Here is a 13,580-nt window from a genome sequence, read left to right on the forward strand (position 1 = left end):
CCCTTGTGATGTATTTTTTCTTACCATTCTGTGCTGCTTTTATTTGTAATCTTCAATCTATGTATTATCCTTTATTCTGTATACTGCCTATAATCTTTTTTATTTATTCCTTATTACTTTGACGTGATGTCATCTTCTCATCATCCTTTATTGATTTTATTCTATTACTTTTTCTCTCTCTTTCTTTTTCTGTGATTTTGCCAGTTTTATCGCTTTTATTCCGTTGACTTGTAATAACTCACATTGGCTTTTTGTGTTTTTACATTTTCTGTTTGTGCCTTCTTGTTTTAACTCACCTTAGACAAGACTTCCTTGGGTTTGGCTTGACTGTTGAGTGTTTATTCCCTAAGTATCCTGCTTTTGCTTAATTGTCAAAGCACTTTGTAGACTCTGTTTTTAAAGGTGCTATATAAATAAAGTTTATTATTATTATTATTATTATTATTATTAGATAAAAAAGTCCAGTAATAATTAGATAAAAGGTGGAAAATTATTAGATAAAAAATCATAATTATGTGTTACAAAAGTCATAACTATGAGATTATAATTTCCATTATCTGTGACCTAGGTTACCATGTGAATTTCTATTTTTTTCCCATCAATTTTTTTTCTTCAAGTAGGATTACATTATCTTTACTTAGGGAAAGTATCTGATTACTTTACAGTATACTGGATACAGGCTCTTCTCTAAGGGCGTCATGTTCCAGTGTGACCAGCAGGCGGCAGTGTTTCAGCGCCCCGCTCTGACCGGATGTGACTCGCAGGGCTCTCTGCGCCGCAGCCTCCAAACTGTGGGCGTATTTTTCCCTCTTGACTCCAGAGTTTTTTTTTTTCCTGGGTGTTGCCTGCCTGGATTACAACTTTGGAGTTTCACCGGGTGTTGCCGAGAACGAGAGAGACAAGCCGGATAATTTCGGCAACGACAACATTTTTCTACTTTTCGGAGCGCACTCTTGGCCCCCGGCACTGTTTACGTTGTACTTTCCCAGCGACACCGGACCGGTTTATTACAGCCCCCGGTATCTAGCTAAGCTAACTGAGCTCGAGCTGCTGTACGGTCACTGGGGTTTGCTAGCGACAGAGCCGTCCGATGCAGGCCATTAAGTGTGTGGTAGTGGGGGACGGGTGAGTTAAACTGTCCTTTTATCCTTACTTTGAACTGTAAAGCTGACTCCTGTGGTAACAGGTATAGTTGTTGTCGCTGACCCAGTTACCAACAGTTGGCTAGCGGCTAACCAGCCTCAGATAACATGCCAACTTGAGCGACAGCTGTTGTTGTGCTCTGCGGTCCAGCTGGGTCAGACAGATTTATCTATCGACATGCTCTCGTTAGGTGTGACTGACTCAATGGGTCACGGCAAGTCGTTTATTAGACATGACGAAGGCTGCCATGTCGACAGCTACGCTATCTACTTGAAAGCGTGTCCTAAATAAAAGTTTTTGGATTTCTCGCTGTTGAATTGATTTCGTCATTAACCATACATCCATTTCAGGGCCTTGGAAAAACATGTATAATCTTTTATTGTATGGTATTCACACATTAGCAATATAGCAAAGTGTTTTTTAAGACTAGCTGATGACTTATTCTGTCCTATATTTATCCTCTATGAGCCAAAGGATTCAGGCCATTTTGGGGATGATATAAAATAGGTCAAGACAGTAATAGCCAGCGGATGTTTGGTTTTTTTGCTCAATACATTTCTCAAAAACAAACTTGTAATTAAAAAATTTAAAAAGAGGCTGAACAAAGGCAAAAACATGCCAAAAAGTCTGTGAAGCTGTGTTGTACCAGAGTTTCACCTTTTTTTTTATTGTAAACTAATTCTTCCAGCTTTCATGTAAATGCTATTAGAAATAGAATCAGAGCATTAACAGGATCAAACGAATGAATTGGTTTTCATAGAGATTATGAGCCATGTTAGATGTTTGGACTTGGTTGACCTCGAACCCTTATTTAAATGTCTGAATACATACTGATTTTTGACTTTCTGGTAGGACAAGTACATTTTTGAAACAATCTTGTCATCAGTATCAGGCAGAAGTTGTGATCTTTGACAGTTCACAGTATTAAAGGATCACATTTAATCATGTCCACTGGTATTTAATGTATGCAGACAGATATTCTTCAGGATTTACACCTGATCAGATTTAGTTTATGATGTAAGCCATTTTAAAGCTCAACTATGGACATTGTCACCAATAAAGGTCACACCCATACTATTTTGTCAGTTGTTGGAGAAAAACTGCATTGTGCATTGACTTGTCAACCTGTCAGGCAAGACGGGTTAAACACACCACATATGTAGGCTATAAAATGCAATTTATGTTGCCTTAATTCACTTAAGAATCTACAGTAACTAATTCACTGTGTGTTATCTCTGTCAAATATCTCCGTTCTAATCTCAGGGCTGTGGGTAAAACATGCCTGCTCATCAGCTACACTACCAATGCCTTCCCTGGAGAGTACATCCCCACAGTGTAAGTAACACACACACACACACACACACACACACACACACACACACACACACACACACACACACACACACCTCATGAATAGCTGTGTCACGGAGATGGTCAGCAAATGGAGATGTGGCGAGTCCACCAGTGCGATGAGGAAGATGACGGTCATATTTTACAAGGAAATGTTTTATCTTCACTGTTACAATATGTTAAATTTGAAAACCTAATGTTCACCTCCCTCTCTACAGGTTTGACAACTACTCTGCCAATGTGATGGTTGATGGGAAACCAGTGAACCTGGGCCTGTGGGATACAGCAGGACAGGAGGACTACGACAGGCTCAGGCCTCTGTCCTACCCACAGACAGTACGTATATATCCATGCATTCACACACAGTGGTATCAGCCAGACAATGTTAGCGAGAACACTGTTTTCACTTTGCCCGCATTGATTTGGAGTCATTCACTGGCCTGTAATGCTTGAGACAGAGTCTTTGCACTCAGTAGAGTAGAGCCTTGTATCCACAGTACCTATACACTGTCTGGAGGACGGCTGGAGGAAGTGAAAGGGAGCTCTTGTTTGCACTCTTTGTCCTTACAACAAACTGGCCTCTGTGCCAAAGACTTACAGGGAGCTGAGTGTGGGAGTCAGTTTGTATTTGACCTACACAGTCCAGATTTGTCCAGTTGTGTGAACCCTCATGTCTGAACATTTAGAGACTATTAAGTAAATATTGCAACTGTTACCTAATGTTATATTACTGATGTTTGACATTTTCCCTCCTCAGGATGTGTTCCTGATTTGCTTTTCACTAGTCAGTCCAGCCTCCTTTGAAAACGTCCGTGCCAAGGTGAGAACAACCTGATATTTATTATATATGGAGTTCAGTTAATAAAGTAACATGAATAAATGCTCTACATTGTAAAAGCAGGACTGAGAACTATGCAGCGTTGGTGGAAGTTTGTGACCTCTTCATGACCCCTGAGTTCCTCAGAGGTCACATCATGTTGAATTTGGATAAGAACCAGGAAACTGAGAGAGGAATCTATTCTTTGAACAACCCACCCACATTCCACTTAGTCTGCCATGCTGTCCATCTGCATCCTGCAACCTCTGACTGTATCCTCCTCTCTCCTCTGCCAGTGGTACCCTGAGGTGAGACACCACTGCCCCAACACGCCCATCATCCTGGTGGGCACCAAGCTGGACCTGAGAGATGACAAGGACACTATCGAGAAACTGAAGGAGAAGAAACTCTCCCCCATCATCTACCCTCAGGGCTTGGCCATGGCTAAAGAAATAAGTCAGTTGTAACACTACACATACACAGATCACATTTTTAAATAACATTAATGAAACAGTATTAATGTCTGCAAATGTTAAAAAATAACTTTTTAGTTGGTAGTGTTCTGGTAATTTTGCTTCGAGTATCCACCTAACCATATCCACATCATTTAAAGTCTATTCAACCTACTATTGTGTTAAAACCCCCATTTGCTTTGAATACTAATGTACCTTGTGTAGCCTGGAGTGTGCAAAGATGTTGTTTGGGATTGTACAGTGTACAGTCACACTTGTCTTACTTAGTCTTTTGGACAGACAAACAAAAACAAGCTAGTTTGCTGACATGTTTCTGTGCTTTCCTTTTTCCTCTGCTCTGCCCACCAGGTTCAGTGAAGTACCTGGAGTGCTCAGCTTTGACGCAGCGTGGCCTTAAGACCGTGTTTGATGAAGCCATCAGGGCAGTCCTGTGCCCCCCACCCGTCAAGAAGAAGAAGAGGAAGTGCACATTATTGTAAAGAAGAACCACAGGGAGTAGGAAGTGTGGTTGCAGTCAGAACTCACCTATCAGAGGGAAGATGATGATGGCTGGGTTCCCCAAGTATCTGTTCACCCCCTGTGTCCTTGCTTTTATAGAAGCTCTGATAGATCAGACTTCCGCTGAAAGAACCTCACAGATGTAAGCAGCGCTGAAGGTTTTCTGTCAGATTTGGTGTCTGGTTGCTTTCATCTGTTTAGTTCTTTCAGATTGACAGGAATGAAGTGACTTTGCTAAGGCCTTGGGGGATGTGAGGGTGGGGGGTTGTGGGTTTGATTAAGGAAAAAGAGGAAGGATTTTGTGAAGAAACACTACTTGAACGTGAAATTACCGTAGTTTTAACTCCATAAGTGAAGGAGGTCCTGCACTGCACTCTTTTCCCTACACACTAAGAGATTCCTGCTGCCTTGATGAAATTTTACTTTAAGAAAAAAATGTTTTTTAGAAGCAAATTTCTCCTTTTTTCATTGTCAGTCTTTTGTGAGCTGTGGTTGACGGACCGTTTCGTTTACATGTGTCATCTGACTAGACTGAGGTGTTGCCAAAACTCAGTCAACGGTCATCGCTTTGTCAATCCATGAACACTAAATTGTCGTTTCTCTTCCTTTTTTAATTTAGTTTTAATCTGTACGATACCATCACGCAGTCATGAGCAAACGGTTTAATCCTTAAACGACTTATAACGATTGTAGCAGCTGTTAAGATACCTAATAATGACTCTACAGTTAATGAGCATTTAAAACACAGTGTCTGCTAGATATTTAACAGGTTGTGTTCCTTAAAGCTTTGTAGTTCCATCGCTCTGTTCTCGCTATGTGTTAAGTGAACACGCAGTATTTTATGACAGACTGTCGGGCATGTAAAGGTGCAGTGCAACCAATGTTGTGCTGGTTCATTCTCTATCTGTAAAGGTTATATCATTTCATGTCAGTGCTCCGAAAGTGGTCTTGATATTCAGGCTTTTTTCTCAGTATATGATGATCATATTGCTATGATGGTCTGTAACCATATCATATTGACCCCATCTGTAACTGTGTTTTATGAAGTCTATGAGCCAGTGTGTTAGCACTTAAAGGTTGCAACTGATTTCAATGTGTCTTTTGTACAACATGACCATGAGAAGTAAATAGTCGGCACAGGCAATTTTATTCTGAAATGAGCAATGATCAATTTGCATGGGTGCCCTGGTGAGTTGCTGTAAATCTGGACTCATTTTATCAGTGTTTCAATGGCGCAGTGGAAGTGCACACTTAGAGTTACTTTCTTGCTAAATGTGGTATCATTTTCACATAGTAATATTTTGATTTTTTTTTTTTATAAAAAGCAAATAAAATCATTAAAAACGCTAATGTCAATTATACATTTTTTGTCTTCTTTCCAAACACATAACAGGGAAATAATATAAGTAAGGCTGCAACTCATGATTTTCTTTTACCTCATTATTTCCTCATTATATATAAAATAGTGAAAAACATTCATCACAATTTCATATAGGTCAATCAGAAACATTAAAAAATATATAATATTCAATAATTTCAAACAGAAAAAATGTATTCACATTAAACTTTTTTTAAATTTTTTTAAAGGAAATAAGCAAATCATATTTGTGAAGCTGGAACCAACCAATGCTTGGCAATACTAGGCGTGCTAGGAACATGCCTCTCAGGATGGCAACGTCAGCTGCTCCACCACTTACTCTAGCACCACCAGGGGGTCAATGTTCAGTCTGACATGTTTTTATGACAGAAAACTACCAAAACTACAGACATTTACAGTGTTTTGTGCCAGTTAGCATATGTTAGCATGCTAACACACTAAACTAATGGTGAATATTGTAACAATGGAAGTTGAACATTAGCATGTAACCATTATCGTCAGTGAGTGTGTTAGCTTGGTAAGCATTGCATCTGATAAACAGTGTGCTGATATTAGCATCTAGCTGTCAGCATGGCTGTAGTCTCCATCAATAAAGGTCATACACAGGGCAGAATTGAAACACATGGCCTCTTCACAGTTTGCTGGCATTGGCTTTCCACTGGTCAAATACCAGCTGAGCAGACACAGCATCTTCAACTCCCATCCCTGTTATTGTAAAACACAAGGCACATCATGGTTACACTCTTAAAGAAAGATGAAACCTGGATTCTTGATGTACTGAAAAATAAAGTACTTTCCACGTGATATGGACGAGGCTTACCAAGTGATTTGAACACAGTTGTCTTCTCTCTGTGGGCAGGTTTTGTGCCATTAATGACATCTCCAAGCTCTGCGAACACCTCAGCCTGAAAACACGAGATCCACACTCATATTTATCTACACATAGGGTGCCAGTAACGCACATCTTAATCATCTCATCGAGGCAGTTAAAAAGCACAACAACAGACCGACCCCAGAGAGGATGACGTCACCGGCCTCGGCCATCGCTCCCTCTCTGCTGTCAACGTACACCACCGCCCCCTTCATCAACACGTCGTCCAGCTCCCGCCAGTTTGGCCTGCAAGCTCCCACCGCTGCTCAGCAACAGGAGGGAAAAACAGAGGTTAATATTCAGAGGGACATAATTCACAGTGCTGTTCTTTTGAATTGGTCCAACTGATGTGACCAAAACATTTTAAGAGAAAAAAAAAACAACCCAAAATTTGTCCGTGTCCGTCTCTTGTGCTTCAACACTACGCTCCCTAAATTCTGACTTATTTATGAGATGCAGATCTAAAAATCTCCCCTATCTCCTCTCACATTTTGTTTGAGTGTTCATTAATTCCTCTCACCTGCCACGTGGGCACCGGGTTTGACCCACTGACCAAAGAGCACCGGCTCTTTACATTTTGTTACTGTCACTATGGCGTCCGCTCCCCTCACCGCCTCCTCCGCCGACAGACATATCTTCACCGGGCCACCGACAGACTGGCAGAACCTCTCTGCTCGCTGTCTCGAGCGGCTCCACACACGCACCTGTGGTGACGGTCCAGGGAAAGTACTGTATGACTAAACATTATATGTAAATCAGACAACCACAGAATTGATTTCACCAGTTATCAATGAGGAGGTCAAGAGTTAGGACAGAACTGTGAGCGTGATGAGCCTACACACTTGATTTAAAAGGACAGAGTTTGTTGAATTGGGAAATACGCTTATTTGTTTTTATTCCAAAGGTTAGATGATAAAAATCTTTGGGCTGAATATTAACCTTGATTTCCATCCAATGAAGTTCACCGATATAAAGTACGAGAGATGTGAAGTAAAAGGCTTTTATAGAAAAGATGCTATAGATAGATATAATTTTGATAGTATTGGTACCAGTCACTTATACCCCTTTCACACTGGACAAAAATCCCACTGACACCAGCTAACGGCGGCTGCTTTCTACCGTTCAGTGTTTTTTCTGCATATTTGTGATGATGAACGTGACATATGGAAACAGAAAGGCAAATTTCGCCAATTTTAACTGGTTTACCTGTGTTTCAACAACAACTTTGGTGTAAAAGTCATTATTGTCAATGTCACGGCGTCACAAAACTTAACAGCTGTGCAGACGAGAGCAAAATGAAGGCGGAATTTGAAAATGGGTGTGTTTCGCAAAAGGGGGCCGGAGCTAGGGAGGTAGGAAGTAAGACGAAACCATTGGCCCCCCCATTTTGCGGCCCTGGCCCACGTTTGTTTTCCTGTTGCAGCATCATTGTAAAAACCAGTTCCAATCTTTCCTGTCCACTGTACTGCAGCTGGTACTGTTTGACTTTGTTAACTGTCATTTTTTGTATCCCTCTGGCGTGTTGTGGTGGCGGTGCGGTCGTCAGGCAAACATCAGAGGCTCCAGAAAGCCACTGCACCCCGCCAAGAAATAGTCCTGCATGTTACACCTCATAAAAACACAACCTGCCATACTTTTGCTTTGTTTTTTCCTACAGATTAATACACAACATGTTAATTATGGAGCTTGAGGGGTTTGTAGGTGAATGTTGCTGCCTTTGGACAGAGCCAGGCTAGCTATTTTTCAGTCTTTATGCTAAACTAAGCAATGCCAGGCAGCGATAGCTTCATATCTGTCTGGGAAAGAGAGCCAATAAGTGTATTTACCAAAATATTACACTACCTTTCACGTAAATGAAGCAGCTTATTTTCACACTAGCTATTCATACATTTTATTATGACACATGTTTGCAGCTGTACCTCTTTGAATGGAAACATTTCTGTGAAGACATTGTAATGGCTCAGGGCCTGTGCGCCCGTCCCCAAGATGGCCAGGACCTCTGCTCCAGGACGCATCAGCAGCTACGTGACAGAAACAGTGTCAAAGTCAGAACAGGAATGCAAGATTAAAAAACAGGAAGTGTGAGGAGATGTTTTAAAATCTGGAAAAGCACCTTAGCAGAGATGGCCGAGACTGCGGCTGTCCTCATACCTGTGATGACATCTCCATCCATGACCTGTGGGGTTAAAAACACGTCATCCCTGCCGCCTGGGTGGAAATGATTAGACTGGATGTTTCATGCATGGTTAATGGTTAAATTGACTCACAGCCTTCACATTCCCATACTCTGGATCCAGCAGTACCACAGTGGCTTGTGTGCCTGGCAGAGTTGAACCCTCCTGCCTGCTGTAGAAACACACGAACTTTGTGCACAGGACTCCGTCGTTCTCCATGTATGTAGGCATCAGTCCCATGAAGCTGTAACAGAGGTGGAGCAAGATCAGACAGTGACAGTTATAAGAGAGCGTTGATGTTTCATTAGCTCAGGCCTTACCCGCTGTGTTTCTGCAGGGGCACCGTGGAGCGCACAGGCTGGATCACCTCCGCGCTGTCCCGTCTGGAGAACTTCCCCAGGGCCGCCTCCAGCCGGGGGACCAGCTCTCCGTAGTGCAGCAGCCGCTCGACTTCACGCTCCCATATGATAACAGGAGGCCCGGCCATCGTGGACGGAGCTGCTGCTGTTGCGGTTCAGAAGAGGACTTGAGTTTATGTTCGGTCCAAAGTTCGTGTCGCTGTCTGACCGTGTGCCCGTGCTGCATTCAGGAGACGCAGGACAAGCGGGCTCTTTAAACGCCGCTCCAGGAGGAGTGGCTGGCAGAGACTGACATGGGAGGGAGGAGCAAGCTTTATAATAAATCCGATATCTTTTATGTATTTATTTATAGAGAATAAAGTGCAGATGACTTTACATTTTAGGCTACAGGTGTTTTTTTTTATGTTGAGCAGTGTTTGGGAGAAGTTTAATGAGTAAAAGCAGTGATAACCTACAACAATGGAAAACTATCAGTGAAAGTGAAACGACAGAAGTATTAGGAGTAAAGGGTACAACAATCAAAAGCTATTATGCAAAAGTGCCTCTCCCAGTGTTACACAGACCGGAAGTGGAAAATAAATGTGTAAATCTGCTTCAGTGCTGTGTTTAAGTACACTTTGAGGTACTCTATTCAAGTATTTCCATTTTAGGCCACTTTAAAGGACAAGTTGACCCAAAAATGAAAATTCAGTCCTTATCTTCTCACCCCCATGCCGATGGAAAGTCTAGTGAAGTTTGGTAGTCCACAAGACAATTCTGGAGTTTCACAGCAAAACAGCTTTGCAGCTTTTTTCATAAACAACTGAAGTAGATGGAGACTTGTGTTAAAATGTGAAGAAAAAAAACACATGCTACGTAATCCAAGTATCTGAAGGCCCAGAGATCTCAAACTGATTTGAAAATATGTTATTTATACCCTTTTTAAAGCCAAAATCTTCACTTCAGCTGCTAGGCTACAGGCATTAGCATGCACTCCATTTGAAGTGTGAAGAGTGTAAATAATGAATTTTTAAATCAATTTGGGATCTCTGGACTTCTGGAGACTTGGATTACACCAAACGCCTTTAAAAAAAGTTTTAAAACAAGTTCCCATCTACTTCAGTTGTTTAGGAGAATGCTGCAACACTGTTTTGCTGTCAAGCTCCAGAAATGTTTTGTGGACTATGAAATTCTTCACCCAACTTTTGGGTGAACTTATCCTTTAAACTCCTCTACATTTAATAGGCAAATATTGTACTATCACTCCATGACATTTATTCAACCGATTTAGTTATAATTTTACAGATTTTAGTTAATAAACAACTTTGTGGCCTTACAAAAAAACAGCACTTGGTGAGGGTGGTTCATCTACTTTTAAATGTCCACAAGCGCTGCAGCTCCACCAAAGAGAGCTCTCCCCCTCACTACTTCTGGATTTAATTAAATAACTATGAGTCCCTAAGGGCCGCATGCATCATTTTACAAGCAATATGTAAAAAGCAAAGGTTTGAGAATAGAAAATAATGAATATATATGTGTATCAGAGTTTAATTTGTTTTCCTTCTCCAAAGTTTCACATAATTCTACCTTTTTAATTGCAGGATCTATTTATTGTGGAAATTCAACAGTTTTGGATTCAGAAATCAATGTATGGTAGAGAACATATCAGGATGTGAGAGGAGATCCCCTTCACCTAAGGTGTGGGGAGTTGTCAGTGTTAGAACCATGGATCTATTATAAGATCTGAGTATTTCTTCCACCACTGTTAAATGCCTATCACTTTAATTTTATTAAATATGCAGCACTGTCACCGTCATTTTCATGTAGCAGCTGGTTAAAATATACAGCATGTTAAAATATTTTTTCTTAAATTTAATTTAATCAAATATGACAATCACTGCAAAGTTGTTTACAATAAGACTTAAATAGTGGATTACAACTGGTGAAGCAATCTGAGGCTGCCATACTGTTAGTGACCTGAGGAACATGGTGGCAGCATCTCCAAGTGAAATTAGCAGCTGTTGTATTTGTTTTCAGTGAAAGCATGCCAGCTATCCCTGCAGAGCATTGCCTAGTCTGGAGCTAAAATCTATATTCCTGCCAAAATTGATAAATTATAGCATCAATTACAAACGCTTTTGGACACATCTGATATAGTTTAAGGTCAACTTCACAATCCAATTGAAAATCAAACACTCAAATGAACAACACACCAGGTTTAAATAAAAAAATGTTTTATTATGAATCAGGGGATGTCATGGCAAACTGATACACTAACTGGACACACTGTCCTAAAATGTAAAAAAAAAAAAAACCTTATCTATAACTGTTTTTTAATCAAACAGAAGACAAAATTACTTTTAATCTGGAAATAGTCTTCCCCTTTTGAATCAAGGAGAATATGTCACTACAGTGCAACAAAAATCACACGAGCAGTCTCTCGATAGCCATCTGGACAGACTGAATCTGCGGCTTGAGCTGAGACCCCTCCTTTATGGTGACTGAGGTAGCAATGACGGGGCGTGACACCCCACAGGCGCGGCCCAGGGCCTGCTTGGAGCGGACAAACACGTACGGGACGTTCTTGTCCTCGCAGAGCAGTGGCAGGTGGAGGATGATCTCCAGTGGTTCAGCATCAGCAGCCATCACGATGAACTCAGCGATGCCTCTGTTCAGTGTTTTAGTGGCTGAGGACGAAGTAGAGTCAGAAAATACATCAGTGACAGTTAAGAGCCAAATATATTTTATCAATTATTGCATGTGACACAAACAAGCAGCAGATTCTAATGTTTGAGAAGCTGCACCACAAGTGTTTTGGATTCTTGCTTTAAAGATGACTGAAAGATTCACTGGTAATGAAAATATTTGATTATTAGTAATCTTTTAATCAACTAATTGACTTTTGCCAAACTAATGCACCTCTATAATGAACTATATGAAACTGATGTGTTAAAGACAAGCAGTTAAGTTACTTTTCAAGGACAGGATCTTTAATGCACACATCTGAGAGGCTTTAGAGAGCTGCTGTGTTTAAACATGTGTCCCGGAAAAAACACCACGTTTTCCAGACTTTTCAAACATTTCCAGCTTGTACGTGAAGTAACACTGTAGTCCTAAAATGTACACTTCCTCACCTTCATTAGCCCCCTTCCTCAGCTGTTTGTAGTTAGAGGCTTGCTGCACCAGGTCCAGGATGGTTTTGGTCAGCGTGGCGTCGGCCAGCGGGTAGGCCTTTGGGTTCACTTGAGCTTCAGTCTGATCATGACACATTGAACAAAATAAAACCAAATTAACCGCAGGAAGGCAGTATATAAAGCCAACAAACACGATAATATTGTGAGTTAAACGTCAGCTTGCTGTGCAGCCTAGTTTCGTTAGCTTGCTAACAGTTAGCTTGTCTGTTAGCGTGTTAGTTCATTCAGAACTCACCATTTTGAATTGTTTATCCTCGTATTCCGGCCCTCTCGGCGAAATGCTTCACGGAGGACTATATTGTTCACCTGTAGTTGAAAAGGCAACACGACGAAATATGCACTTTCTGTCAGTAATAGTTTTTTAGCAGTACGAAGTCTCTCAGCTCTGTCGCATGCAGCAGGTCCAAACGTTCACCGCACGTGTGGGGTGACGCACATGCGCACTGGTGACATCAGCTCAAAACGACAGGAAGTGCTTTCCCCCTCTTTGCTTTGTTATCATGCTGCTGGTGGATGAATGGATGTTTCATTTAACTGCTAATTCGATCAACTTTTAAGCAGTTTCTAATGAGTAAATATTGACTTTAACAACATAATACAAATTATACAGTATAAGTATACAAATTCTGATTCTGTAAATCAGTTTAATGGACATGTCAATGATATAAAAACAATGAAATAGTAATATTAGTATCAATAATCCTGATTCTGGAAAATTAGACTATTAGTAAGTAAGTAAGTAAGTAAGTAAGACTAAGTATTTCATATTTTAAGTGGGTATTTCAATTTACTACTGTGTCATATTTATTTTATGTGCAATATCTTTTTATATACAATGTTAACTGCTTCATCATTGTATTTTACATAGGCCTATGTAAACATTTGATTTGCTGTTACTAACTACTTAAATCTCTGTACTTTTACATTTCTATACTTTTATGTTTTGTATAGCCTGATGTTTTTTTTACTGACCCATGCAGAGAAATCCAAGGAGAGTAAACTGCACAGTGCAAAAAGAAATAGTAAGAATGTTAAAATGAACAAATGCAAGATATAATAGTTAAATAATAAAATAAGAAATAATAGTTCGAACAATTAAAGACATTAAAAGCAATACACTAATTAAACTACAGTCGTTACAGGTTTGTTATCAGTGCAACATTTAATGGCAATAATGTACCATTAATGTACTATAACATTATTTATGCGAAACAGAAAAAGCCTTTTTGTTTGTGAACATTTACGTATAGTATTTGAAATTTAAGATTATTATAAGATGGATGATGTGTGCTTGTTTTTTTTATTGTTTCTGACTACTTAAGAACATAAACAGCAGGCTATGGA

General features: G+C 40.3%; 3 protein-coding genes across 3 annotated transcripts; 1 reads left to right on the forward strand and 2 right to left on the reverse strand.

Annotated features, from left to right (window-relative positions):
• The first annotated feature begins 753 nt into the window (after nucleotides 1-753).
• LOC141016098 (ras-related C3 botulinum toxin substrate 1) lies at nucleotides 754-5,637 on the forward strand. Its single transcript, XM_073490354.1, has 6 exons — nucleotides 754-1,125; nucleotides 2,407-2,478; nucleotides 2,712-2,829; nucleotides 3,251-3,313; nucleotides 3,607-3,766; nucleotides 4,132-5,637. Exons 1-6 carry the CDS (start codon nucleotides 1,091-1,093, stop codon nucleotides 4,260-4,262), a joined length of 579 nt encoding a protein of 192 aa, XP_073346455.1. The 5' UTR covers nucleotides 754-1,090; the 3' UTR covers nucleotides 4,263-5,637.
• Nucleotides 5,410-9,290, reverse strand: crym (crystallin, mu). Its single transcript, XM_073490353.1, has 8 exons — nucleotides 9,025-9,290; nucleotides 8,798-8,948; nucleotides 8,644-8,706; nucleotides 8,450-8,551; nucleotides 7,051-7,234; nucleotides 6,671-6,792; nucleotides 6,480-6,564; nucleotides 5,410-6,364 (listed from the first exon to the last, which is right to left on the reverse strand). The coding sequence occupies exons 1-8, from the start codon at nucleotides 9,189-9,191 to the stop codon at nucleotides 6,291-6,293; spliced, it is 948 nt and encodes a 315-aa protein (XP_073346454.1). The 5' UTR covers nucleotides 9,192-9,290; the 3' UTR covers nucleotides 5,410-6,290.
• Nucleotides 9,291-11,259: 1,969 nt separating this feature from the next.
• snu13b (SNU13 homolog, small nuclear ribonucleoprotein b (U4/U6.U5)) lies at nucleotides 11,260-12,696 on the reverse strand. Its single transcript, XM_073489728.1, has 3 exons — nucleotides 12,472-12,696; nucleotides 12,177-12,297; nucleotides 11,260-11,729 (listed from the first exon to the last, which is right to left on the reverse strand). Exons 1-3 carry the CDS (start codon nucleotides 12,472-12,474, stop codon nucleotides 11,467-11,469), a joined length of 387 nt encoding a protein of 128 aa, XP_073345829.1. The 5' UTR covers nucleotides 12,475-12,696; the 3' UTR covers nucleotides 11,260-11,466.
• Nucleotides 12,697-13,580: the final 884 nt, after the last annotated feature.

Source organism: Pagrus major, chromosome 20 (genome assembly GCF_040436345.1).
Source record: "Pagrus major chromosome 20, Pma_NU_1.0".
Taxonomy (NCBI): Eukaryota; Metazoa; Chordata; class Actinopteri; order Spariformes; family Sparidae; genus Pagrus; species Pagrus major.

Bases quoted from the DNA above. Each gene is read 5' to 3' on its own strand.
- crym (XM_073490353.1), bottom strand. From the start codon at position 9,191: ATGGCCGGGCCTCCTGTTATCATATGGGAGCGTGAAGTCGAGCGGCTG. The intron at 8,949-9,024 runs GTAAGGCCTGAG...CCTCTGTTACAG, and splicing joins CCCCTGCAGAAACACAGCGG to CTTCATGGGACTGATGCCTA. The intron at 6,365-6,479 runs GTAAGCCTCGTC...TTACAATAACAG, and splicing joins AACTGTGTTCAAATCACTTG to GGATGGGAGTTGAAGATGCT.
- snu13b (XM_073489728.1), bottom strand. The intron at 11,730-12,176 runs GTGAGGAAGTGT...CTTCGTCCTCAG, and splicing joins GAGGAAGGGGGCTAATGAAG to CCACTAAAACACTGAACAGA.
- LOC141016098 (XM_073490354.1), top strand. From the start codon at position 1,091: ATGCAGGCCATTAAGTGTGTGGTAGTGGGGGACGG. The intron at 1,126-2,406 runs GTGAGTTAAACT...TTCTAATCTCAG, and splicing joins TGTGTGGTAGTGGGGGACGG to GGCTGTGGGTAAAACATGCC. The intron at 3,314-3,606 runs GTGAGAACAACC...CTCCTCTGCCAG, and splicing joins TTGAAAACGTCCGTGCCAAG to TGGTACCCTGAGGTGAGACA.